Raw genomic sequence first — 25,865 nt, 5'->3', positions numbered from 1 at the left:
ACCAGGCACCTCCTCACTGTGATGGAAGGCAAAAGTCTTAAGTCTTTGTCTCATCCCTCCTTATTCTCCCTCTGCGCCGAGGCGATCCAGGCTTCAGATGTTGTGACCCCGCCGGGCGATGGTAAGTAATGTCAGTCCCACGGCCCCCTGGCCATGGCATTTGAAGGTCCTCTTGCCCCCCTTGTATAGAAGATGCCACCTTTGAGCACCCTTCATGATTAGGTGCCTCAGATCCCCAGGGAATATTGGGCACTGTCTCCTTCAGTTGCAGCACTGCAGCACTCTCCAGTTGCAGCACTCTCCAGTTGCAGCACTCTCCAGTTGCTGGAAGAGTGTTGCTTGTACTAAACAAGGTATTTTGTTGACAAAATGCTGCTGCTACACATAGCAAGCTGCTGGAGGATGTAATTGAGTAATGTATAATAACAACATTTAAAATACATTTGGACAGGGCCATTTATAGGAAAGGTTTAGAAGGATATGGGTCAAACGTGGCCAAATGGGACTGGTTGAGATGGGGAATCTTGTTTGGCGTGGAGGGCCGGTCTCCATTCTGGATGACTCTTTGTGAAGTAATTAACATCAACAATGATAGTGGCCATGAGGAACCTTATCTTGTGTACACTCAAACAATCATATTTTCTATTTTTAAACGGCACAATGGCTCAAATCTTCCATTAAGTACATTTCTTGTTGCCAGAATATTCATATCCAATAAATTCCACAGCCCCAGTCGTTGCTAATCCTTTCGGCTGAGTGGACTGATGTCAATGTTTTGTATTGTTGGCATGTGTAGCACAGTGGAGCAATCCAACACCAGTGAGCCAGATTGAAGGCTTTGGCTCCCTCTCCTTTCCACATCTGTGGTAATAATAAAAAAGAGGCAATAATTTGGAGCTGTCTCCACATAATGGATTAGTAGTCAGAGCCATGCTTCATGTGGAGTACATTCCTCCGCCTCCTTCTCCCCTCAGGAAGGGATAGGGAGATGATAAAATGTTCTGATGCAACCACCAGACTCTACACACTAAGGAGTACTGACGGTATGTTTAAATAAGGCATGAATCAAAGTGTTTCAGAAAGTGACCGATCCACATCCTTGACAGGCAATAGAGGGATTATTTATAATAGGGAATAGCTGCACTGTTTGGACATCTTCTCTGATGCTATGTAGACAAGTCCAGCATGATAGATAGAACATAGAGTCATACAGCATAGAAACAGGCCCTTAGGCCCAACTTGCCCATGCCAACCTACATGTCCCATCTACACTAGTCCCACTTTTGCCCCATATCCTTCTAAACCTATTCTATCCATGTGCTTGTCCAACTGTTACTTAAACGTTACAATAGTCCCTGCCTCAACTACCTCCTCCGGCAGCTTGTTCTATATACCGACCACCCTCTGTGTAAAAAAGTTGCCCCTCAGGTTCCTATTAAATCTCTCCCCCATCGTCTTAAACTTATGTCGTTCTTTATTCCCCTACCCTGGGTAAAGGTTCACCCCATCTATACAACAGCACAGCATGGGAACAGACTCTTTACCCCATAATGTCTGTGCTGGACATGATGCCAAGTTAGTCTGCTCTTCCGGCACGTGATCCATATCTCCATTCCCTGCATATCCATCTGCATATCAAAAAGCTTCTTGAATGCCACTATGATATATGCCCCAACCACCACACCTGGCAGCGTGTTCCAGGCACCCACCACCCTCTGTGTTTAAATGTTTCCCCACTCATCTCCTTTAAACTTTTGCCCTTTCACCTTAAAACTGTGCCCTCTAGTCGTTGATATTGTTATCCTGGGAAATAAGTTCTGATTGACTACCTCTCATGATCTTATACACTTCGCAACCTCTGACATTCTGGGTGGCACGGTGCTGTAGTGGTAGAGCTACTGCGTACAGCGCCAGAAGCTCAGGTTCGATCCTGACTACGGTTGCTGTACGGAGTTTGTACGTTCTCCCCATGACCTGCGTGAGTTTTCTTCAAGATCTTAAGTTTCCTCCCACACTCCAAACACGTACAAGTTTGTAGTATAAATGTCAATAGTCAATAGTCAATAGTCAATTTAATTGTCATTTGGACCCCTTGAGGTCCAAACGAAATGCCGTTTCTGCAGCCATACATTACAAACAAATAGACCCAAGACACAACATAATTTACATTTTACATAAACATCCATCACATTGCTGTGATTGATGGCCAAAAAAAACTTATCTCTCCACTGCACTCCCCCCCCCCCCCCCCCCCCCCCCCCCCCCCCCGATCACAGTCAAAGTCAAAGCCCCCGGCTGGCGATGGCGATTGTCCCGCGGCCATTTAAGCCACGCCGGGTGGTGCAAGGTCGCACACTGGGTCTTGGTGTTGGAGCCCCCGGCGTGCGCTCGCAGAGTCCCGCGGCCATTCCAAGCCGCGCGGGGCAGTGGTGTTAGGCCCCGCTCCAGGAGCTCTTCGACCCCGCAACTCGGGCGGGAGAAGTCGCCGTTGCAGGAGCCCTGAAAAGCGGTCTCCCTCCAGGGACCCGCGGGCTCCCGGTGCCGCCGTCCGCAGACCCGCAGTTGCAGCCTCCGAGTCAGCAGCAGCAGCAGCGCTCCACCACCGCTCCACCCGCTCTGGACTCGGCCAGCTCCGCGACGGTGAGGTGAGTCGGCACCAGAGTCCCCGGCTTCTTCTGTTGGAGGCCGCTCCTCATTGCAGCCCCAACGACAACGGAGACCCGACAAGAAAAGGTCGGGTCTCCAGTGCAGGGAGAGATTTAAAAGTTACCCCCTCCCTCCCACCCCACCCCCACCCCCCCACACACACACCCCAACAAAAAATAACAAAAACTACATATAAACATAGACAAAAAATAATAAAAACGCGGACGGGCTGCAGAGGCCGCTGCTGACCAGAGTCGCGCCGCCTATGTAAAATTGTCCCTAGAGTGTGTAGTGTCGCTGGTTGGCGCAGACTCGGTAGGCCAAAGGGTCTGTTTCCGCGCTGTATCTCTAAACTAAACTAAATTAATTTCAGAGAATACAATTTCTCCAACCTATGCTTATAGCTGAAAGGTTCTGATGTTCCTGCTTTTCTGTTTTGTATGGTTATAAATCTACTAAAAGCAAGTCTTTGTCCTGAGAAGTTGGTGGCATGAAGTTGCTGCAACCATGGCCAGGATTTACTGATTTACTGGGACGGAAGACAAATGGATGCATCTGGCATCAGAAGTCTTTTAGCCTCAACCACTTGCTTCTTCATTCCAAATATGTTGCAGATTTTGTGCATAAGATGTGAATGTTGATTCTTGTACATTGTGTTTTTAGTTAATACCAAATCTAACCAATTCCGTGGCAAATAAGGAGAAAAATCAAAATGCAAAAACGGATGCAAAAATTCATGAGTTAATTAGTGATAGAAGAAGAATTAGGCCATTCGGCACAACAAGTCTACTCCGCCATTCAATCATGGCTAATCTATCTCTCCCACCTAACCCCATTCTCCTGCCTTCTGCCCATAACCCCTGACACCTGTACAAATCAATAATCTATCTATTCCTACCTTAAAATTATCCATTGATGGCCTCCACAGCCTTCTGCACCAATGAATTCCACAGATTCACCATGCAAAAGGGATTGATAGGGATGATACCAGGCTTTGGAAAGCTCTGACAAGCAGGAGGAAGTGTGACCTCATGAAGATTGGGAAGATTCGGAGAAGATGGTTTCACTAATGTGAGGCCGTCATGAATATAGGCATTATTATTCCCATGGAGAAAGTCAGGAGAAACATATTCATGCAGACAGTGGCAAAGACTATCAGACTATGGAACTGGTAGTTGAGATGCATTTCGAGGAAGCCAAATAAACATTTGGGGAAGAGAAGAATGAGCTGGATGGAGTGGGAGAGGGTTTATGTGATGCATGAATCACGATGTGAGCTGCCTGGAACAATTTGAGTGTTGTCATGCAATTAATTCAATGTAAATAGTGTCAGAGGCAGAGCACGGAAACAGGCTCTTCAGCTCACCGTGCCCATGCTGACCAAGTTGACATACTGGCCATTATTTGACATTTGGCCCAGAGCCCTCTAAACCTCTTCCTATTCATAAATTTGTCCAAATGTCTTTGTGAATAATTGTATCTGATTCCATAGCTTTCTCTGGTAGCTCATTCCAGATATGGACTACCCTCTGAGTGAAAAGGTTGCCCCTGAGGTCACTCTTAAGTACCTTCCTCTCACCTTAAGCGTGTGTCCTCTGGTTTTATAATCTATCTTTAATGGAAAAAACAAATCTTGGTGGAAGACTGTGTTAAATAATGTGAACTGAGGCTAATTTCTCTTTATTTTGTCACAATCTGGCTGAGCAAACAAAGACAGATGTTTGGCTCGGGCTGATGTGGAAAGTCGTTGGCTTCTTATATACAATAATGCATCACCCTAATGAACAGTGACATTAATAACTCTTCAGTGATTACATGTTTCTAGAAATAACTACATGTAAAAGTATTTCTCTGGACTTTATCTGTGTCTCTGCTAGGGAACCACAGAGCAGCTGATATGAAAGCAGAATATGGAAACTACTATTCAGCACAACTTCACGAGAGATTCATTTTCAGCAATCTCAGAGACAAGCCGTGAATGTGGATCGAGTCCAATCTCAGAGCTGTGGTGTAAACATCATAGAGTTGGCCTGTAACAGAATATTAGACGCTCACATTATGTCTAAGGCATCTTCCTTCCAGTCTATCATCCACACCAAACACAATTACTCTTGTTGCTTTTGGTGGTGGTGGTCAGGACTAAAGTCGAGTGGTTTGTACAAAAGGTAAAGTGAAATAGACACTTTTGTACAATTGCATCATGGCTTGGTTCAGCAACTCAAACGCCAAGAAACTAAGGAGACTCCAGAGAGTGGTGGACACTGCCCGGTCCATCACAGTACTGACCCCCCCACCATCGAAGGTCCATCACAGTACTGACCCCCCCACCATCGAAGGGATCTACAGGAGGTGCTGCCTCAAAAAGGCAGCCAGCATCATCAGAGACCCACACCACCCTGGCCACGCTCTCATCTCACTGCTACCATCGGAAAGAAGGTACAGGAGCCTGAAAACTGTGACCTCCAGGTTCAAGAACAGCTTCTTCCCACCAACCATCAGGCTCTAGAACACTGCACAACACTAACCTCAGCAACTGTGATCTATGGACTGTGTCTCTGGTTGCATCACGATGATGGTTACTGTACACTGTGGACGGCTTCAATCTTTTCACTGACTGGTTAGCACGCTACGAAAAGCTTTTCACTGTACCTCGGTACATGTGACAATAAACTAAACTATCAACTTTTAGGGTTATTAATGTATTGTACTGTTGATTATTGTGTATCACATTAGTGTTATTGTGTTAACTGACCTGTTAAGCTGCAAGCAAGCAAGAACTTCATTGTTCTGTTATTGGTACAAATGACAGTGAAACACTCTCGACATTCTTACGGTTGTATCTTGGTGATAGAATATTTTCTTCCTCAGTGCGAATCACTTTAAATTTGCAAACCCGCCCCTTTATCGAAAAACAAACCTGTCTAACGTGGCAACAAGTCCCTGCAACCGGATAGTGTGGATGTGGAGAGGATGTTTCCACTAGAGGGAGAGCCTAGAACCAGAGGTCATAGTCTCAGAATACTTTTAAAAACAAGATGAGGAGGAATTTCTTTAGTTAGAGGGTGGTGAATCAGTGGAACTCATTGCCACAGAAGGCTGTGGAGGCCAAGTCATTGGATATATTTAAGATAGAGATAGATAGATTCTTGATTAGTACGGGTGTCAGGGGTTATGGGGAGAAGGCAGGAGAATGGGGTTGAGAGGGAAAGATAGATCAGCCATGATTGAATGGCAGAGTGGACATGATGGGCCGAATGGCCTAATTATTCCCCTAGAACCTATGACCTTATGAAGCTCTCTGCTGGGTGAGCAGTGAGGGAGGCACAAGTGCTGGAGTAAGTGCGGGTCAGGCAGCATCTCTGGAGAACATGGATAGGTGATGCTTCGGGTTGGGACTCCTTTTCAGACTGATCAGTCACCTATCCATGTAATCATGTGTTGTCTTTCTGCTGACTGGTTAGCATGCACCAAAAGCTTTTCACTGTACCTCAGTACACGTGACAATAAACTAAACTAAACTAAACAGTGCCAGTATTCTCCACAAAGTCTGTATCCCCTTGCTCCTCCTTCACCAATACACTGAATGGCTTTACTGCTAGCCAGTGAATTCCAAAGATTCACTGCCCCCTGTGTGAAGAAATCACCTTAACTAGCCCTGCTGGGACCAACCTCTTATTTTGAGACACTGTCATAAGATCATGTGATAGGAGTAGAATTAGTCCATTTGGCCCATCCAGTCTACTCCGCCATTCAATCATGGCTGATCCTGTGGGTGCTCCAGTTTCCTCCCACATCCCAAATCCATGTGGGTTTGTAGGTTAATTGGCTCTCTGTAAATTGCCCCGAGTGTGTAGGGAGTGGATGTGAAAGTGGGATGGAGTAGAACTAGTGTGAACGGGTGATCGATGGTCGGCGTGGACTCGGTGGCCTGAAGGACCTATTTCCACACTGTATCTCTAAAACTAAACCTTCTGTGTAATGTCCTTCAAAGATGTATTCCTCATCATCAGGTCATTGGGCTGAATAGGTTTGTTTATACATCAGAATGATGGAATATGGTCACTTAGGGTTAGGATGGAGAGAGATCAGCCATGATTGAATGGTAGAGTAGACTTGATGGGCTGAATGGCCTAATTCTGCTCCTGTCGCTTATGATCTATGACTAACGGTTTGACTCCACCTTTCCAGAATGCTAACGTTACAATTATCGCAACAATGAGTGCTATTGTTTCTCTTCATGTTTACTGCCCGGGTAATTTCAAAGTGTCCTTTGACCAAAGAATAAATAAATTGACTGTCTACCAAAGTTAAACACTGAATTCATTGAAGGCATTCCAAAGTTTACATCCTGGGAAACTATCGGTGGATGTAGTTATGTATGCAGTTAATATGTCGTATAATGCCATCTGCAAATTTATAGATTATATTGAGACATAGCGTAATGTTTTCATTGGTGGGAGAGTCTAGGACTAGAGGTCACAGCCTCAGAATTAAAGGACGTTCTTTTAGGAAGGAGATGAGGAGAAGTTTATTTAGTCGGAGGGTGGTGAATCTGTGGAATTCTTTGCCATTGACGGCTGTGTCAGTAGATATTTTCAAGGTAGAGATAGATAGATTCTTGATTAGTATGGGTGTCAGAGGTTATGGGGAGAAGGCAGGAGAATGGGGTTAGGAGTGAGAGATGGATCAGCCATGATTGAATGGCGGAGTAGACTTGATGGGTCGAATGGCCTATTCCTTATGACATGACCTAATACAGCAGGGAAACAGACCTTTGGCCCAACACATCCATGATAACCATAGTGCCTATCTATTTGCCTGATTTTGCCTATATCCCTTTCTTATCCATTTACCTGTCCAAATGTCTGCTAAATGTTGTTATTGTACTTGCCTCAACTACCATATCTGGCAGCTTGTTCCACATAGCCACCACACTCTGTGTAATGAAGTTCCCCCTCAGGTTCTTGTTAAATCTTTCCCCTCTCACATTGAACCTATGCTCTCTGCTTCTTTATTCCCCTTCCTTGGCAAGAAGACCCTATCTATGTCCCTTATGATTTTATACACCTCTATACGATCACCCCTCAGCCTCCTGCACTCCTAGCCTGCCCAACCTCTCCCTATAATTCAATTTCTCGAGTCTTATCAACATCCTCATAAATCTTCTTTGCACTCTTTCCAGTTTAATGATGTCTTTCACACAGTTGACCTATGCACATTCTTGTTTAATGATTCCAAAATTGGCCTTGCCCATGTTAGAACATCAACAGTCATGTCTTTCTGTTTTAAAACCAATAGTATTGTGGTCACTGGTCCCAAAGTGCCCACTTATTCAACCTCATTCCCCAACAGGAGGTCCAGAGTTGCGTTCTCTCTAGTAGGATTCTCTATAGATTAAGATCATACGATCATAAGACATAGGAGCCGAATTAGGCCATTTCAGCCCAGCGAGCTGCTCCAAGATTCGATCATGGCTGATCTATTTTCCCTTCTCAACCCCATTCCCCGTAACCTTTGACACCCATACCGATGAAGAACCAATCTATCTCCAGTTATATAAATTCCCAGTGACTTGGCCTCCACAGCCATCTGTGGTAATGAATTCCAGAGATTCACAAGTCTACTTTGTTGGTGGCACAAGTATAGACGCACGGGTTTGGTTGACTTGTTTAAGAAAAGGTTAAAAAATAAGTCACAAATTGCTGGAGTAACTCAGCAGGTCAGGCAGCATCTGTGGAGAACATGGATAGGTGACGTTTTACAGAGTGCTGGAGTAACTCAGTTAGTCAGGCAGCATCTGTGGAGAACATGGATAGGTGACGTTTCACAGAGTGCTGGAGTAACTCAGCGGGTCAGGCAGTATCTGTGGAGAACATGGATAGATTCAGATTCAGATTCAGATTCAATTTTAATTGTCATTGTCAGTGTACAATGGATAGGTGATGTTTCACAGAGTGCTGGAGTAACTCAGCGGGTCAGGCAGCATCTATGTAGCTAAGGAAATAGGCAACGTTTCGGCCCGAAACGTTGCCTATTTCCAGAAGGATTTCGGCCCGAAAAGTTGCCTATTTCCTTAGCTCCATAGATGCTGCTGCACCATAACTCAGCGGGTCAGGCAGCATCTGTGGAGAACATGGATAGGTGACGTTTCACAGAGTGCTGGAATAACTCAGTGGGTCAGGCAGCATCTGTGGAGAACATGGATAGGTGACGTTTCACAGAGTGCTGGAGTAACTCAGTGGGTCAGGCAGCATCTGTGGAGAACATGGATAGGTGACGTTTTACAGAGTGCTGGAGTAACTCAGCGGGTCAGGCAGCATCTGTGGAGAACATGGATAGGTGACGTTTCACAGAGTGCTGGAGTAACTCAGTGGGTCAGGCAGCATCTGTGGAGAACATGGATAGGTGACGTTTTACAGAGTGCTGGAGTAACTCAGCGGGTCAGGCAGCATCTGTGGAGAACATGGATAGATGGCGTTTCGAGTCGAGACCCTTCTTCGCTGTCATTGGACACAGTTCAGAAGAAACTCCTTGAGCTGCTTCCTGTAATGAGAGGGTTGTCCCAGCACTTGCAACAAAATAAATCAGATCTATATTCAGCTATCCATTTCTCTCCACAGATGCTGCCTGACCCGCTGAGTTAGTCCAGCACTTTTATTTAGCTCAAGATTCCAGCATCTGCAGTTCCTTGTGTCTACGCTTTTCAGAATTGCTTCTTACTGAACAAATAATTACTTTGTGAACAGGCGTGCCTTTTCAGCTTTTGATATTGCCAGTGTGTTATTATCATGTGCGCTGTGCGCCTTTAGAAATATACATAAATATTAATGCATGCTTGTTATTGTTTTCCATTTTAATTCATGAAAAATTGATAAAGCATGGACAACTGCAGTATCGTCAGCAGTCCTGTGCTTGTTTCATTGAAACTTTTAATTGAAAGTTCCCCCACTTCAGATGCATCATCTGTAAACATCCTCGCTGAAGGTCTGACTTGAATGCCTCAATTTATACTGAAAGTTCCCAGCAAGCACAACATGCCGACAACACATTGAACGTCATGGGTTGATTGGCATCAAGTGTATTCCCAGTCAGGCATTTTGTTTTGATGATTCCAGCATTTATTCATGCAATTAGTTGTGGATTTTCTATCTTTCTTCAGATGCCAAGTATCCACATGATGATGATACTGCAACCCCTATTACATCACTGTGTTTACAATAGTTTGGTTTAGTTTAGAGATACGCCATGGAAACAGGCCCTTTGATTCAGCAGGTCCACACCGACCAACGATCCCCGCACATTAACATTATCCCCACACTAGGACAGTTTCACATTTATACCAAGCCAATTAACATACAAACTTGTACTTCTTTGGAGTGTGGGAAGAAACCGAAGATCTTGGTGAAAACCTACGTGGTCATGGAGGTGGATGTACAAACTCCGTACAGACAGCACCTGTAGTCATGATCGAACCTGGGTCTGGCACTGTGAGGCAGTAACTCATCCGCTATGCCACGGTGCCACCTTAGTTTAGAGATACAGCATGGAAACAGGCCCTTCGACCCACCGATTCCATGCTGACCATCAATCACCCGTTTACACGAGCTCAATGTTGTCCCACTCGCTATCCACTAGGGGGCGATGTACAGAGGGAAGATTAACCTACAAACCCACATGTCTGTGGGATGTGCAAGGAATCGCGGTCACAGGGAGAGCATGCAAACTCCACACAGAGAGCATGAGAGAGCATGCAAACTCCACACAGAGAACATGCAAACTCCACACAGAGAACATGCAAACTCCACACAGAGAACATGCAAACTCCACACAGAGAACATGCAAACTCCACACAGAGAACATGCAAACTCCACACAGAGAACATGCAAACTCCACACAGAGAACATGCAAACTCCACACAGAGAACATGCAAACTCCACACAGAGAACATGCAAACTCCACACAGAGAACATGCAAACTCCACACAGAGAGCATGCAAACTCCACACCCTGCATTTATTGACCGGATACTTTGCATTTATTCACCAACTGGCTGTTTTATGATCTTTCCCTTTTTTTCCTTTAATATTTTATTTCAAGAGACTTTAAGATGTTATCTTTTCCTCTGTGAGTGAAGAAAATACACAATGATTGTATAAGAAGTGTGTAAGAAGGAACTGCAGATGCTGGTTTACACCGAAGATAGACACAAACATGCTGGAGCAACTCAGCAGGTCAGGCAGCATCACTGGAGAAAAGAAATAGGTGACGTTTCGGCTCAGGACCCTTCTTCAGACTTCCCTGGAATGCATCTTTTTCATTACCCTTCATCAGACACAATTATTGTAGTTAGCTTTTACAACCGCAAGGCCTAGAATTCCTCTCTTACACACACACACAGGCCCATAATACCACAGCAGGGCTGACTGCTCTTTAAAAGGAAACACAACTCTATCTGTTCAAATGTATCAGCAATGAGTCACAGTTGTTTTTGAGTTAACATCAACCATGAGTGCTTCAACTTCTAATGCAGGTTTGAATAGTTAACCAAATAAAATCATCCTTTGGTCATTTGGTGATCATCAGCTTCAACTAATTAGACCAGAGCTGGGGATCATTTCAACTAATTGGACCAATTACTGTGGGGGTGGAGAGCTTGAGAGAAACACCCAATCAGAGATCTTATATATCTGCCTTGTGCTACACCCTGACTCCTGGTGAAGCACCCTGACTCCTAGTGCTACAATGTGCAGGTCAGTTACACCCTGACTCCTGGTGCTACAGTGTGCAGGTGAGTTACACACTGACTCCTGGTGTGTGTGCAGGTGAGTTACACACTGACTCCTGGTGCTGCAGTGTACAGGTGAGTTACACCCTGACTCCTGGTGCTGCAGTGTGCAGGTGAGTTACACAGGCACCGGTTGCCGCTTTATTATGTTGCATTTATCTTGAGAGAGCAAAATATCTTGACTGGAAAATGTAATTGATGATACCTTATTGTCACTTGTACCTAGCTAGGTGCAGTGAAATTATGTTTTATACACACAAGAGTCGTCATAAAGACACTGACAAAGTTACAAAATGTACTCGTCCCTTTGCTCAAAGTAGAAAACTCTAAAGCATACTACATTAACAAATTCTACCCTTAGCCTACCTAGCTTATTATATGTTTCTGGGGTAAAAGCTAGCTTTTACTGATTTTAGTACTATTAATAATTAATCATTGCTTAGTGTGACTCACTTTCTTTTAGTTCCGTTGAGATTAATCGCAGGATTGTCAGTTCCTGGTGGGGGTTAAATGAGGACATTGTTCTCTGAAATTGGAACGTTCTCAGTGGATATATTTAAGGCAGAGATAGATAATTCTTGATTAGTGCGGGTGTTGGAGGTTATGGGGAGAAGGCAGGAGAATGGGGTTAGGAGGGAGAGATAGATCGGCCATGATTGAATGGCCTAATTCTGCTCCTATCCCTTATGACCTAAAAGCTGTTAACCAAACTATGGTTGAGAAGAACATTGTTTGGTCTGGGTGGCCATACATTCTGAAGAAGGTAAATGTGAATGTGTAGGAAAGAAAGGCGGATGGATGCTGGTTTCTACTGAATATAGACCACAAAATGCTGGAGAAACTAAGTGGATCAGGCAGCATCTCTGGAGGAAAGGAATAGGCAACGTTATAGATCTGAAGGGTTCCAACATATTCCTTTTCTCCAGAGATTCTGCCTGACCCGCTAGATTACTCTAGCATATGTAGGAAGGAACTGCAGAAAGCTCTTCTTCAGAAGGGTCTCTACCCGAAACGTCACCCGTTGCTTCTCTCCAGAGACGCTGCCTGTCCCGCTGAGTTACTCCAGCTTTTTGTCTGTCTTGGATTACTCTTGAATTTTGTGTCTATTTCCTGACCTGAAATATTGTATATGCATGTTCCCTCCAGATGCTGTGTCTCTGTATTTTGTATTGCCTCATTGCCTCCGCTACCACAAGCCTTCCCCTCATCCATTTTTTAAATGTACTTAAACAGTGATTTTCCTGTTCTGAGCCTTATTAGTCGTATTGGACCAATCCAAAGATAATAGTGATTTTACCTAAAATACAATTGTTTTGAAATATGGATGTCTTTATAAACATGAATACTTGGATACTCACTTTTTAGTTGGGTATTAATTTCAATTTCAAGTCCATTTATATCATTTATCATTACTATTCACTCTTTTGTCTAGAACAGTCCATGGGCTCTTTTTTATTATCTCCCCACTGGATTTAACTTTTTTTTTCCTCTTGAATCTGAGTCTATTTATCCAGCTTGCTTTGTATCGTCTGTTTAAACATCTTCAATGCTTTCACTAACGTTCCAATAAAATTTCCATTTCAGTTTATTTTGCTTTATTCCCATAATTCAACAAATTAACTTTTTCTTAAAGTTGTCTCTCCACCTTTTGAACACTTTCTATTGGCAGGTTAGTGATATTGTGCTTTTGTGAGAGTGCCCTGGCCATCAGGATTATTAACATATTTCAGATTACGAGGAGTGCTGACTTTTAGTAATAAGCACTACTTTTCTTTTTAATTTTAACTTCTTCCCATACTGACCTTTCTGTCATAGGCCTCTTCCATTGGCAGAGTGAGGCTACATGCAGACTGGAGGAACAGCACCTCGTATTCCACTTGGGTAGTTAACAACCCAATGGCATGAACTGGGAAAGACACAAAGTGCTGGAGTAACACAACTGAGTTGCTCCAGCACTTTGTCTATTTTTTTTATAAACTAGCTTCTGCAGTTCCTTGTATTCAGAGTATGAATGAGGAATTGTCCCATTTGGGTAACTAACCCACAACCCCCCCCCCCCCCCCCCCTTCCAGCTTTCTCACCCCCACTACAATCGGTCTGAAGAAGGGCCCTGACCCAAAACCTCACCTAACCATCTCTAGAGTAGCTGCCTGACCCACTGAGTTATTAAACTTGTGATCCTTATTCTACTGAGGGTTTTAATCAATGGGTCAAGAATACAGCTTGTTACTTTATTTACCAGCTCTCAATCTAAGCAGTTTTAGTTGTCAGTGGTCTCCCATTAAAATAGCTTCCCATCTCCTAATCTATTTGTGGTGTTAACGCTCATCTAATGTAACCTACAGTGTACATTTTATTTTTTAAGGCTTGGCAGTGTAATTAGGTTTAGTTAGCTTTGTGAAGATAGACACAAAGTTTTGGGTCGGGACCTTTCTTCAGACTTCATAACTGTCAATCAGCTCTTATATGCTTCATATTCTGTCACATATCTGGTGCAGTTTTTATTAAATATCTTTTGAATCCCGTGGTAGATCCCTTTGTAATTTTTCATCAAGCAAAAAAAAAATTAAATTTTATCAGTTAAGATCAATTGAGCTATGCAAAAATATTCAGACTATCACAACAATTAGAGGTACCACAATTACGGTAATAGAATTTCTCCCACAGCTGCAGTTAGCATCTCGTGCGTTTCTGTAAATCATTTTGCTCTTCAATTGGAATATGTCTGAATTTTCTTCTGTTTGTAATATTGGAATTCAATCGTTTGACTGGGTGAAAGAACAACACTGGTTGTAAATTACTTCTGTGATAATGGCAAATGGCTTTACGTAATGTTCCCTATTTTATTATTTGGGTGTTAAAATGAATGTTTGAAAGAGCTTGTCTTTTTTTAGTGTCCTTCATAATCTCCAGATGTTCCTAAGTGCTTTATATTGAAACAATTTTGAATTGCATTCTCTTGGGTCCTGAACATTGAAAGGTACTGAGCAAGATCAAAATCCTTTACTGTATTTTGCATATTGCATTTTTGTAACTTATCCTGCAATAAAACATAACGTGGATCTGTCTTCAGTTAAAATGGAGACTTTATCCAGTTGTCAACATTATTATTAGTCTCTCACATGTTCCAGTCTATGACGTGGCCGTCAGACTCTGCTTTTAAAATCTTGATTCATGATATGTATCTTGATGTGGTGGTATGAATGTTGATCTCACAGATCAGTCTCTGTCTGATCTCTTGACTTGCTGCAGTAACAACTACAATGCTATTTGTTATCCAAAGACATAAAAGATGGCCCCATCTTAGTCCACTGAGGATTGTTTATATATTGTAGGCCGTTCTAACCACGTGGTGATTGGAAGGTTGGTGATAAGTTCTTTGTTTAGAATATTGTTGTTCCATTGTATTTCTTTCTAACACTTCATAATGCCTCGTTTTTAGTTTGATTTATTGTCGCGTGCACTGAGATACAGTGAGAAGCTTTTGCGTGCTAGCCAGTCTGGGAAGACTATACATGATTACAATCAAGGTCAATGGAGGTCGCTCAAAAACCACTCGAATATAAGCACATTTCCAAATATTTTTCATTTAAATTCATGTCATTTCAGTTTTCAATCAAATTAATTTATAACAATACATACTGTATACAGTGTTTATTGTTGTTGAGAGTCCTGAGGTACACTGAAAAGCTTTTATTTGTATGCTATCAAATCTGGCAATACTACACAATCGAGCAAAACAAGTACAAAAGCTAGAGTGAAGAGAAAGGTACCAGCGTGCAAAATAGTCCTTGGCATTATCGTGTAACAGTTCCACAGAGGCCAATATCTGTGGTGAGGTAGGGGATAAAAGCCCTAAATGGGGAGAGGGTTCAGAAACTGGAATTGCAAAGGGGTTTGGAAGTGCTGATGCAGGATTCCCAAAAGGTTAATTTGCAAGTTGAATTAGTAGTAAGGAAGGCAAATGCAATGTTAGCATTTATTTCAAGAGGACTATAATATAAAAACAGGATGTAAGGCACAGGTCAGACTACATTTGGAGTATTGTAAGCAGTTTTGGGTCCCATATCTGCGGAAGGATGTGCTGGCATTGGAGAGGGTCCAGAGGAGGTTTGTGAGAATGATCCCAGAGATGATTGGGTTAACATATGATGAGTCTTTGACTGCTCTGAGCCTGTACTCGCTGGAGTTTGGAGGGATGAGGGGGGGACCTCATTGAAACTTGCCGAATAGTGAAAGGCCTGGATGGTGTGGATGTGGAGAAGATGTTTCCACTAGTGGGAGAGTCCAGGACCAGCGGTCATAGTCTCAGAATTGAAGGTCGTTCCTTTAATCGGAGGGTGGTGAATATGTGGAATTCAATGCCACAGACAGCTATTAGGGTGGAGAGTGACAGTTTCTTGATTAGTATGGTTGTCAAAGGTTATGGGGAGAAAGCAGGAGAATGGGATTGAGGGATAAAGATATCAGCAATGATTAAACAGTGGAGTTCTGCTCCTATGACGCGAACACTGTTCAGAAGTCTGATAACAGTAGGGAAGCTGTTCCTGAGTTTGGTGCCTGCTTGGACAGCAATCACAGATGAAAAAATCGAGTTTAGTTTATTATTTTGGCATGTGTAAGGTGAAAAGCTTTGTTTACGTGCTATCCAGTCAAAGAGAACACTGTACATGAATACAATCAAGCTGTCCACAGTAAAGATAGACACAAAGCTGGAGTAACTCAGTGGGTCGGGCAGCTTCTCTGGAGAAAAGGAATAGGTGACGTTTTGGGTCGTGACCCTTCTTCAGACACATTAACGTGTGTTACCTGACACATTAGGATCCAATATCAAGTCCTGAAGTCTGCAACGTGCCTGATGCAATGAAACCACTGCTGGCGCAGGTCAGAGCCGTGTGGAATGACTGGCATTGTGTTCTCGTGGCCCTTGTGGTTGAGCAGACACGACTGGGACGTTCCAATCCAAATGTTCACAGCTTAGCCAGTGTGTGCCTCCACACCCCATCACAAACTCTGTCCTCCATCCATCCCCACCCCATCATAGGCTCACAGCCCCCCCCCCCCCACTTCCTATCACACACCCCCCCCATCCCTCCCCCCATCTCCACCCCCCCTCCCTCCCCTCACAGACCTCATGGCTCACAGCCCCCCACCCACCACCACACTTCACAGGCTCCTGTCCTCCCTCCCCATCACAGACCCCAGGCCCAAGTTTCAATTTAGTTTATTGTAGCACTGGCTCCCAGCCTACCCACCCACCACCACACTTCACAGCCCCCCCGATCCTCGTCCCCCCCCCCCCCACCCCAGGCACACAGACACACAGCCCCCCCCCCCCTTTCATTTCAATTTAGTTTATTGTAGCGAGGTACAGTGAAAAGCCCCCCCCCCCCCCCCCCCCCCCCCCCCACACACACACACACACACAGCCCCCCCCCCCCCCCACACACACACACACCCCCCCCCCCCCACACACACACACCCCCCCCCCACACCCCCCCCCACCCCCCCCCCCCCACACACGCACACGCACCCCCTCCCCCACCCACACACACACACCCCCCCCCCCCCCCCCACACACACACACACACACACACACTCCCACACACACACTCAGCCACACACACACACCCAGCCCCACACACACACACACACACACACACACACACACACAGCCCCCCCGGCCCCCGCAGTCCTTGTCTGACACTGGCCGCCTCCAGCTCCTCACATTCCGGCCATGCCCCTGCCCACAGACCTGGCCCAGCTCATCCTCATCCTCTCCCTCTGCCTCCCGCTACCTTGACAGAAGCAGACGGAGTTCTGTGCTCGGCCTCGGCTGCCGCAGCCATTGATCGTCCTGGTAGTCCCGGCGCCGCGGGGGACGGGGGCCTGGGCCGCCCGTGGGATCGGCCCGGGCTCGGGGCCTGGTCACTGGACACGCGGCGCATGGGCGGCGCCGGCAGCCCGACTGCCTGGCCTCGAACAGACACAGTCCGCATGGGCCATGCCGGCGGACATGCGGGGATCCACGTGATGCGCACGCGCCGCGCCGGCAGCCCGCCAGCCCGCGCCATGAGAACGCGACGCGCATGTGCAACGCCGGCAGGCCGCCGGTCATCAACGCACAGCGCATGTGCGGTGCCGGCAGCCAGCCCGGCGTGCCGGTGAGTGCGCAGGCGTGGTGCCGGTCCCCCCCCCCCCCGCTTCCCCGGCGCGTGCGCAGTGCCTCCCCCCTCCCCCCCCCAGGCCCCGCCATCTCTCCGCCGCCTTCAATGGACGAGAAGTGCAGCCGCTCGCCGCCCGCGCCTCCCGCCCCGCTCGCCAATGGAGACGCCCAGCAGCAGCGGCAGCAGCCCGGCGGCGGCAGCAGCGGCAGCGGACACCTAGCCACCAAAGCCAGCGATGTCTCAGACGGCCAGAAAGCGAAGAAAAAGAAGAAAGCAGGTTGGGCCGTCCTCCTCCCCTCTTTCTTGTTGTCGGTGTGAAGTGGTTTTATTTTACTGTTTTTTTTTTCTCCCCCCCCCCCGCCCCCGTGTGAGAGGTGAAGCCCCTGCCCGTGAGGGAATGATGGAGGGAAGGCTGAGTGACCTTGGGCCCGGCGTGTCTCCCTCAGTCCCCGGTCTCCCGTCCCTCGGTGGCCGGGCCCAGGCCGCGATGATGCCGGCTGACTGGAATGTTCTCTGGGCTATTTCCTGTCCGCCATGTTGCGGGAGCCCCGCTCACTGGGCCCGGCCCCGGCCCCGTCCGCCCTCTTCTCTCCTCCCTTCCCCCTCCCTTCCCCTCGCCCTCTCCCTCTCCCTCCATGCTGGACCCCGGGGTGGATTCGGTGTTAAACTCTCTCCCCTCTCCCCCTCTCTCCCCTCCACCAACGTGGCTACTCTTCCCCCCCCCCCCCCCCCCCCCCCCCCCCCTTCCCCCTCCACACCCACGGCCCTCCTTTTGCCAGCTTCACTTCACTTTCTCTTTTATTTTTAATTCCCTCGCCACCCTCCTTCCAAACCACCGGGAGGGAGCTTGCATAACGCCCACTCCCGGGCGGGTTGGGTTTTTTTTCAGTAAGTTTTCGGTGTGTGAGGGTTTTTTTTTTTTTGTCGGCAGGTGCGGGGAGTGTATGGCACACACCTCGCTCTGCAACGTGGGCCCCTGCCCGTGTACCAGGGCGGCGACCAGCCTCCCCTCCAAAATCATCCCTCTTTATTTTTTCACCTTAAAAATGCGCTGGAAGGAAACATTCATGGAGCTGAACCCGCCGTTTTAAAGGTCATACTAAGGCCTACTTAAGCGTAGACGAAGGCGGCTGGCAAAATGCGTCGAGCTCTCAAAATAGCCATGACTTGTTTGATTTCTGAAGCTCAAATCGGCATGCATTGAGCAAATTTCTTTTTAGAAAAACTTCCTATTACTGACCATTTTTACTTTTTTTTTCTCTTTCATTTTGTTAATCAAATGGTTGTTCAATTTTGGTCGCTTTCAAAATTTAATTGGAGCACTTGGCTTCCAACAATAGAAAATCATTAAAGAAAATGCCTTTCTGTTACAAATATCTGCACATCAGTTAATCGGAACTTTAATGCAGTTCAAAAGTGGGTATTTAACATAGCATGCTCATCCAATAACCTTTTGTTGTGCTTCAGGCTATTAATCTTAATTCCTTGAGCAGGCCTGTGTTAAAGTTCGTCAGTAGCATTGCAGTTAACGTTGCTTGGTGAGACAGATTGGTCCAGTATTCCACTTCATACAGCCTGTGGGGAAGAAAAATCCAAACTTGCACTTTTATATAATACCTTCCTGTGAACTCTGGTGACCCCCAAAGCGCTAAGTATATTTCAAAGTACTTAATTGAATGTAATCAGAATCTAGGAAATGCAGCACCCAAATTGCGCATAACAAGCTCCATCTGGTAGCCATGCAATAATGACAGGCTGTTTTTGGAGACATTAATGGATTGATATTAGATGAGGCACTTCAAAAGTAATAGAATGACATTTACTTTGTTCCAATTCTCTCTATTCAACATCTTTCTTGAAAGGTACAGCTCCAATGGTGTAGCTGCTGCTGCTTGGTACTACAGTGAAACACCCATCATTTTTAATTTTTATTTTGAGCTCCAGGCAGAAATTTTCCCTCTAGTTTGGGGTTTGTAGTTGGCAAACTTTTTTCTAAATGAAGCACACATTTGACTGCTGGTTTATTCAGTTCGCCTGACATGGGCCACTACAATTTTGGGAGATTCTTGGCATAATTAAAAATCATTGGTGTGCATTAATACAGATTTAGCTTGTTTTCTCCAAAGATACTGTACCCAATGCCATTTACTTTAATGTTTTTATTTTAACTAGGAAATTTGTACACATTTCTATAAAGTTCTGGAAACTTGGGAGGACAGAAGTCAATTTGTCAGAAGTCAACCCAATTTCCTCCCTCTTCAGTTCTGATGTCATCACAAAAATCCTAAAGCTGTCCCAGCAAACGACTGTCCCGACTTCATTATTGCTACATGTTAAATTGTTGAACTTGTCTTAGCCCTTAAATAGTTTTTAAAAAAATATTTAGTTCTCAAACTTCTGCCTTTGCTGTACCATAATAGCTTTTAACGATGACTATTTGTGGAGAAGGTAGTCTTCCCCTAACTGTACATAGTCAACACCATCTTCTGTGCCTCCACACATTTTCCAACTGATTGGGGGCACACAAGTGATTGTATTCTTCGCAGTCGTTGTTAGTGAATCCTGTGCTTTCCGTAAACTCATCCCTCACGAATACATCAAACTCGCCGGGGTCTGTTCTTGATCCACCTCCTGTTTTGCATCTACATTTTGCTGGTTAGCTGCAGCATCACTGCAACTTCTGTCTGGATTTATTAATCCATAGAACAGAACAGCAATAGACTCTTTGGCCCACGATGTCTGCACTGAACACGATGCCAAGACCGACTTTTATCTGAAGATAAAAAAGCTGGAGGAACTCAGCGGGTCAGGCAGCATCTCTGGAGAGGAGGAATGGGTGACGTTTTGGGTCGAGACCCTTCTTCCAGACTCCAACCTTTACCTGCCTATACATAATCTGTATCCTTCCATTCCCTACCCAAGGGTCTTTAACATCACTATTGTGTCTGCCTCAACCAATATCCCTGCTGCTACTCCAGACAACTAAATATTGGAAAGGTCAGAGCCAGTATCTTGCTGCAAGCTTTGGTCTTTATCGACTCATTCTATTCCTTTCCTTGAAGCAAAACCAGTCCTCACAGCCTCCATGTCACCATTGACCATTAAACTTTGGATTATTTTTGAGACATTGTATTTCTACCTTCGTAGCATCGCCTGATTCTGTTTGAGTCTGTCTTTCAGCTGAAACCATCCATTCCCGTGTTCCTTGAAATGTAATTCCTAGACTCTAATCCATAGATTTACGGTCTTTCTAAACTATGTTGTAACTTGCTCCAGTGTGACCATCACCCTGTGCTTGCACTGACTGTCGGGACAGGACCTTGGTTTTTCCTTTAAACATTTTTTTTCAAATCTTTTCTTGGTCTTGTCTCTGTACAACTACAAGTGGGCATTCCTGTAAAACCTGACCAATTCTGACTTGGTTCTTCAACCATGGGCAGCTGTGCTCTCAAACAGCAGTCCTGGGGATCTAAAATTCCATTAAACTATTTTTATGCTATTTCACCTTTTAAAAGGAACCAGAAATGGTAGTCATTTTATACTCATTTATGCTAATAGCTCAAGAGCTTGTCTTGTTTGCAAATTCCTATAAATTTTGCCCCATGGATCCTTAACATGACAATATATCCTATCTAAATTCATTTATTATGTGGTAAATTAAGCAATACAAGTCATATGACTAGCAGATTTTCAAAAACAAAATATAAGAAGCTTTCAACAATGCAGGGAGCATCTATGAAAAGAAACAATCAACATTTCAGGTAAACGTCCCTTGGTGAGAATGTCAGCTTTCACGATGTGCACAAATCTCTGTACAGTTGGTTGTCCTTCCTTTTGGAGATTTGTTTTTCCGGTCCTATGTTAGTATTCTGTCCTCTGCTTAAACAGAGGACAGAATAGTTAGCATCTATAACTTGAACGAGAGCCCCGAGTACCTACGAGCGGCTATTACTGTAATTCTCTGAGTTCGAATCAGGGGAAACTCGGGAGAACTCTTGAATTACCTCGTACAGTGGGACAGGCCCTTAACCCCAAATTGTCCATGCCAAGCAATGCGCCCATCAAAGCTAGTCTAAACGCTTAAACCCATCAAATGTGATGATTGGCTTATTGCTGAGACTGGGGCTGGCAGTGAATGCCTGAGTTTTTTAATCTATGAATGGTGACTGGGAGAAAATAACAAGACTGGTATTGAAGCGCTCATATCATTTGGTGGTTCGTAGCCTTTTTTTTTTAAGGGATTGGATGCTGTGGAAAATGTTATAACAACAAAATAAATTCCTGTTTGATTCCTTTAATCAAAAATTCAATCCAAACTAAAACATTCAACTATGTGTGTACTTTAGCATTTAACCAATGCTTCTGGTAACTCCTCTTCAGATATTGGTGAATATAATTGAGTTTCATTTAAGAACTCTGAGTTTGAGCATGTCGCTTCCCCCTCAAGCCTGTTCTGCCATTTGAGATCATGGAAGTTCTTTATGTCAGTTCTGGATTTTCTGCCCAAACTTCATATCCATGCGATTCACAAAATACCTGATAGCATTTTAAATATATTTAACAACTGAGCATTCGTGGTCTCTTGTGTGGGAAAGAACTGCAGATGCTAGTTTAAATCTAAGGTAGACACAAAATGCTGGAGTAACTCAGTGGGTCAGGCAGCATCTCTGGAGAGAAGGAATGGGTGACATTTCGGGTCGAGACCCTTCAGACTGATGTCAGGGGAGGGAGCAGGACAAAGATCGAATGTAGTCTGAGACAATAAGTGGGAGAACTAGGAAGGCGGAGGGGATGGAGAGAGAAAGCAAGGGCTATCTGAAGTTAGAGAAGTCAATGTTCATTCCACTGGGGTGTAAGCTACACAAGTGAAATGTGAGGTGCTGTTCCTCCAATTCCAAAGGTCAGCTTGGGAATGGGAGAGGAGTTGAAGTGCTGAGCCACCGGGAGATCAGGTAGGTTAAGGTGGACTGAGCGGAGGTGTTCAGCAAAACTATCGCAGATCCTGCGCTTGGTCTTGCAGATGTAGAGAAGTTAACATCTGGAGCAGCGGATACAATAGATGAGGTTGGAGGAGGTGCAAGTCTGCCTCATCTGGAAAGAGGGTTTGGGTCCTTGGATGGAGTCGAGGGGGGGGGAGGTAAAGGCACAGGTTGCAGGGGAAAGTACCTGGGAAGGGGGTGGTTTGCGTGGGAAGAGACAAGTTGACCAGGGAGTTTCGGAGGGAAAGGTCTCTGCGGAAAGCAGAAAGGGGTGGAGATGGGAAGATGTGGCCAGTTGTGGGATCCCGTTGGAGGTGGCAAAAATATTGGAGGATTATATGCTGTATGCGACGGCTGTTGGGGTGGCAGGTAAGGACAAGGGGACTCTGTCCTTATTACGAATGGGGGGGTAGGGGGAGCAATAGCGGAGCTGCGGGATATCGAGGAGACCCTAGTGAGATCCTCCTATATAATGGAAGAGGGGAACCCCTAAAGAATGAGAACATCTCCGATGCCCTGGTATGGAACACCTCATCCTGGGTGCAGATGCGGTGTAGGCGGAGGAATTGGGAGTAGGGGATAGTCTTTACAGGAAGCAGGGTGGGAAGAAATGTAGTCAAGATAGCTATGGGAGTCAGTAGGTTTGTAGTAGATGTCGGTCAATAGTCTGTTTCCTGTAATGGAGACAGTGAGATCTAGAAATGGTAGGGAGATGTCGGAGATGGCCCAAGTCAATTTGCTTGCAGGATGGAAATTAGTGGTGAAGTTGATGAAGTCAGTGAGTTCTGCATGGGTGCAGGAGGTAGCACCAATCCAATTAAATAAACTAAATAGTGGGGGGAGGGATTGACAAATTGAGTGTGTAAAGATGGAGTTGAAGGGGAAATGACTACAGGAAAAATTACAAAAGATTCTCGAATTAATGGGAAGGAAAGTTCGCGAAGGGATAAAGGAGGAAGGTCGGGACCAATTGCGAGGGGGAACGTGAATACGGAGGTCAAAGTGCTGTATATGAATGCGCGAAGTATAAGAAATAAAGTGGGCGAGCTTGAGGCTCAGTTAGAAATTGGCAAGTATGCTGTTGTGGGAATTACAGAGACATGGCTGCAAGAGGGTCAGGGCTGGGAACTGAATATTCAAGGGTATACTTCCTATCGAAAAGACACAGGTGGGCAGAGGGGGTGGGGTAGCTCTGTTAGTCCGGAATGAAATTCAGTCCCTTGCAAGGGGTGACATTGAAATGGGAGATGTGGAGTCAGTATGGGTAGAACTAAGGAATTGTAAGGGTAAAAAGACCCTTATTGGACTTATCTACAGGCCCCCAAACAGTAGCCTGGACATAGGGTGCAAGTTGAATCGGGAGTTAAAATTGGCATGTAGCAAAGGTAATGCTGTGGTTGTAATGGGAGATTTCAACATGCAGGTACACTGGAAGACTCAGGTTGGTACTGGACCCCAAGAAAGGGACTTTGTATAGTGCCTTTGTGATGGAATCTTAGAGCAGCTTGTATTGGAGCCTTCCAGGGAGAAGGCAATTCTGGATTTAGTGTTATGTAATGAACCGGATTTGATAAAGGAACTTGAGGTTAATGAGCCATTAGGAGGTAGTGAACATAATATGGTCAGGTTTAATCTACAATTGGAGAGGGAGGAGGAGGTGACAGTGTTGCAGTTGAATATAGGGGACTAAGGGGCCATGAGGGAGGAGCTGGACAAAGTTGAATGGAAATATACTCTAGCAGGGATGACAGTGGAACAACAATGGCAGGTATTTCTAGGAATAATACAGAAGGTGCAGGATCAGTTCATTCCTAGGAGGAAGAAAGATTCTAAGGGGAGTAAGGGGTGACCGTGGCTGATGAGGGACGTCAGGGACAGTATAAAAATAAAAGAGAAGAAGTACAACATAGCAAAGATGAGCGGGAAGCAAGGGGATTGGGTAATGTTTAAAGAACAACAGAAGATAACTAAAAAGACAATATGGGGAGAAAAGATGAGGTGCGAAGGTAAGCTAGCCAAAAATATGATGGAGGATAGTAAAAGCTTCTTTAGGTATGTGACGAGGAAAAAATTAGTTAAGACCAAAGTTGGACCCTTGAAGACCGAGAAAAGGTGAATTTATTAGGGGGAGCAAGGAAATGGCTGATGAGTTGAACAGGCACTTTGGATCTGTCTTCACTAAGGAGGACACGAGCAATCTTCCTGACATAGTGGCCAGAGGATCTGGGGTGATGGAGGAACTGCAGGAAATCCACACTAGGCAGGAAATGGTGTTGGTTAGACTGATGGGACTGAAGGCTGATAAATCCCCAGGGCCTGATGGTCTGCATCCCAGGGTACTTAAGGAAGTGGCTCTAGAAATCGTGAAAGCATTGGTGATAATTTTCAAATATTCTATAGACTCGGGATCAGTTCCTGTGGATTGGAGGATAGCTAATATTAGCCTACTTTTTAAGAAAGGCAGGAGAGAGAGAGAAAGCAGGGAATTATAGCCCAGTTAGCCTGACATCAGTGGTGGGGAAGATGCTGGTCAATTATAAAATAGCCGCACATTTGGATAGCAGTAACAGGATCGGTCCGAGTCAGCGTGGATTTACGAAGGGGAAGTCATGCTTGACTAACCTTCTGGAATTTTTTGAGGATGTAACTAGGAAAATGGACAAGGGAGAGTCAGTGGATGTAGTGTACCTGGACTTTCAGAAAGCATTTGATAAGGTCCCACATAGGAGATTAGTGGGCAAAATTAGGGCACATGGTATTGGGGGTAGAGTACTGACATGAATAGAAAATTGGTTGGTAGACAGGAAACAAAGAGTGGGGATTAACGGGTCCCTTTCAGAATGGCAGGCAGTGACTAGTGGGGTACCGCAAGGCTCGGTGCTGGGAATGCAGCTATTTACAATATACAGCAATGATTTGGATGAAGGGATTCAGAGTAACATTAGCAAATTTGCAGATGGTACAAAGCTGGGCGGCAGTGTGAACTGTGAGGAGGATGCCATGAGAATGCAGGGTGACTTAGATAGGTTGGGGGAGTGGGCAGATGCACAGCAGATGAAGTTTAATGTGGATAAATGTGAGGTTATCCACTATGGTATCAAAAACAGGAAGGCAGATTACTATCTAAATGGCGTCAAGTTGGGAAAAGGGGAAGTACAACGGGATCTGGGGGTCCTTGTTCATCAGTCTATGAAAGTAAGCATGCAGGTACAGCAGGCACTGAAGAAAGCGAATGGCATGTTGGCCTTTATAACGAGGAGTCGAGTATAGGAGCAAAGTGGTCCTTCTG

At 45.3% G+C, this 25,865-nt stretch overlaps 2 protein-coding genes across 3 annotated transcripts in view; one reads left to right on the top strand and one right to left on the bottom strand.

Annotated features, from left to right (window-relative positions):
* Nucleotides 1-394: 394 nt before the first annotated feature.
* On the bottom strand, nucleotides 395-17,551 carry LOC129710881 (serine/threonine-protein kinase LATS2-like). Of its 2 annotated transcripts, XM_055658180.1 has the most exons (3): nucleotides 17,229-17,551; nucleotides 16,240-16,377; nucleotides 395-861 (listed from the first exon to the last, which is right to left on the bottom strand). In XM_055658180.1, exons 1-2 carry the CDS (start codon nucleotides 17,502-17,504, stop codon nucleotides 16,261-16,263), a joined length of 393 nt encoding a protein of 130 aa, XP_055514155.1. In that variant the 5' UTR covers nucleotides 17,505-17,551; the 3' UTR covers nucleotides 395-861; nucleotides 16,240-16,260. The 2 variants fall into 2 exon arrangements, with proteins under 2 accessions (XP_055514155.1, XP_055514154.1); XM_055658179.1 differs by lacking the exon at nucleotides 16,240-16,377 and having other exon boundaries at nucleotides 17,229-17,519.
* A 122-nt stretch (nucleotides 17,552-17,673) lies between these two features.
* The window catches only part of nufip2 (nuclear FMR1 interacting protein 2), a 33,325-nt gene continuing 25,133 nt past the window's right edge, over nucleotides 17,674-25,865 (top strand). The window contains exon 1 of the mRNA XM_055658177.1: nucleotides 17,674-17,874. Coding sequence (XP_055514152.1) covers nucleotides 17,703-17,874 — 172 coding nt within the window. The 5' untranslated portion in view covers nucleotides 17,674-17,702. The remainder of the gene's footprint in view (nucleotides 17,875-25,865) is intronic.

Source organism: Leucoraja erinacea, chromosome 28 (genome assembly GCF_028641065.1).
Source record: "Leucoraja erinacea ecotype New England chromosome 28, Leri_hhj_1, whole genome shotgun sequence".
Taxonomy (NCBI): Eukaryota; Metazoa; Chordata; class Chondrichthyes; order Rajiformes; family Rajidae; genus Leucoraja; species Leucoraja erinaceus.
Note: the sequence above shows the minus strand (reverse complement) of the source record. Positions and strands in the feature narration are given on the sequence as shown.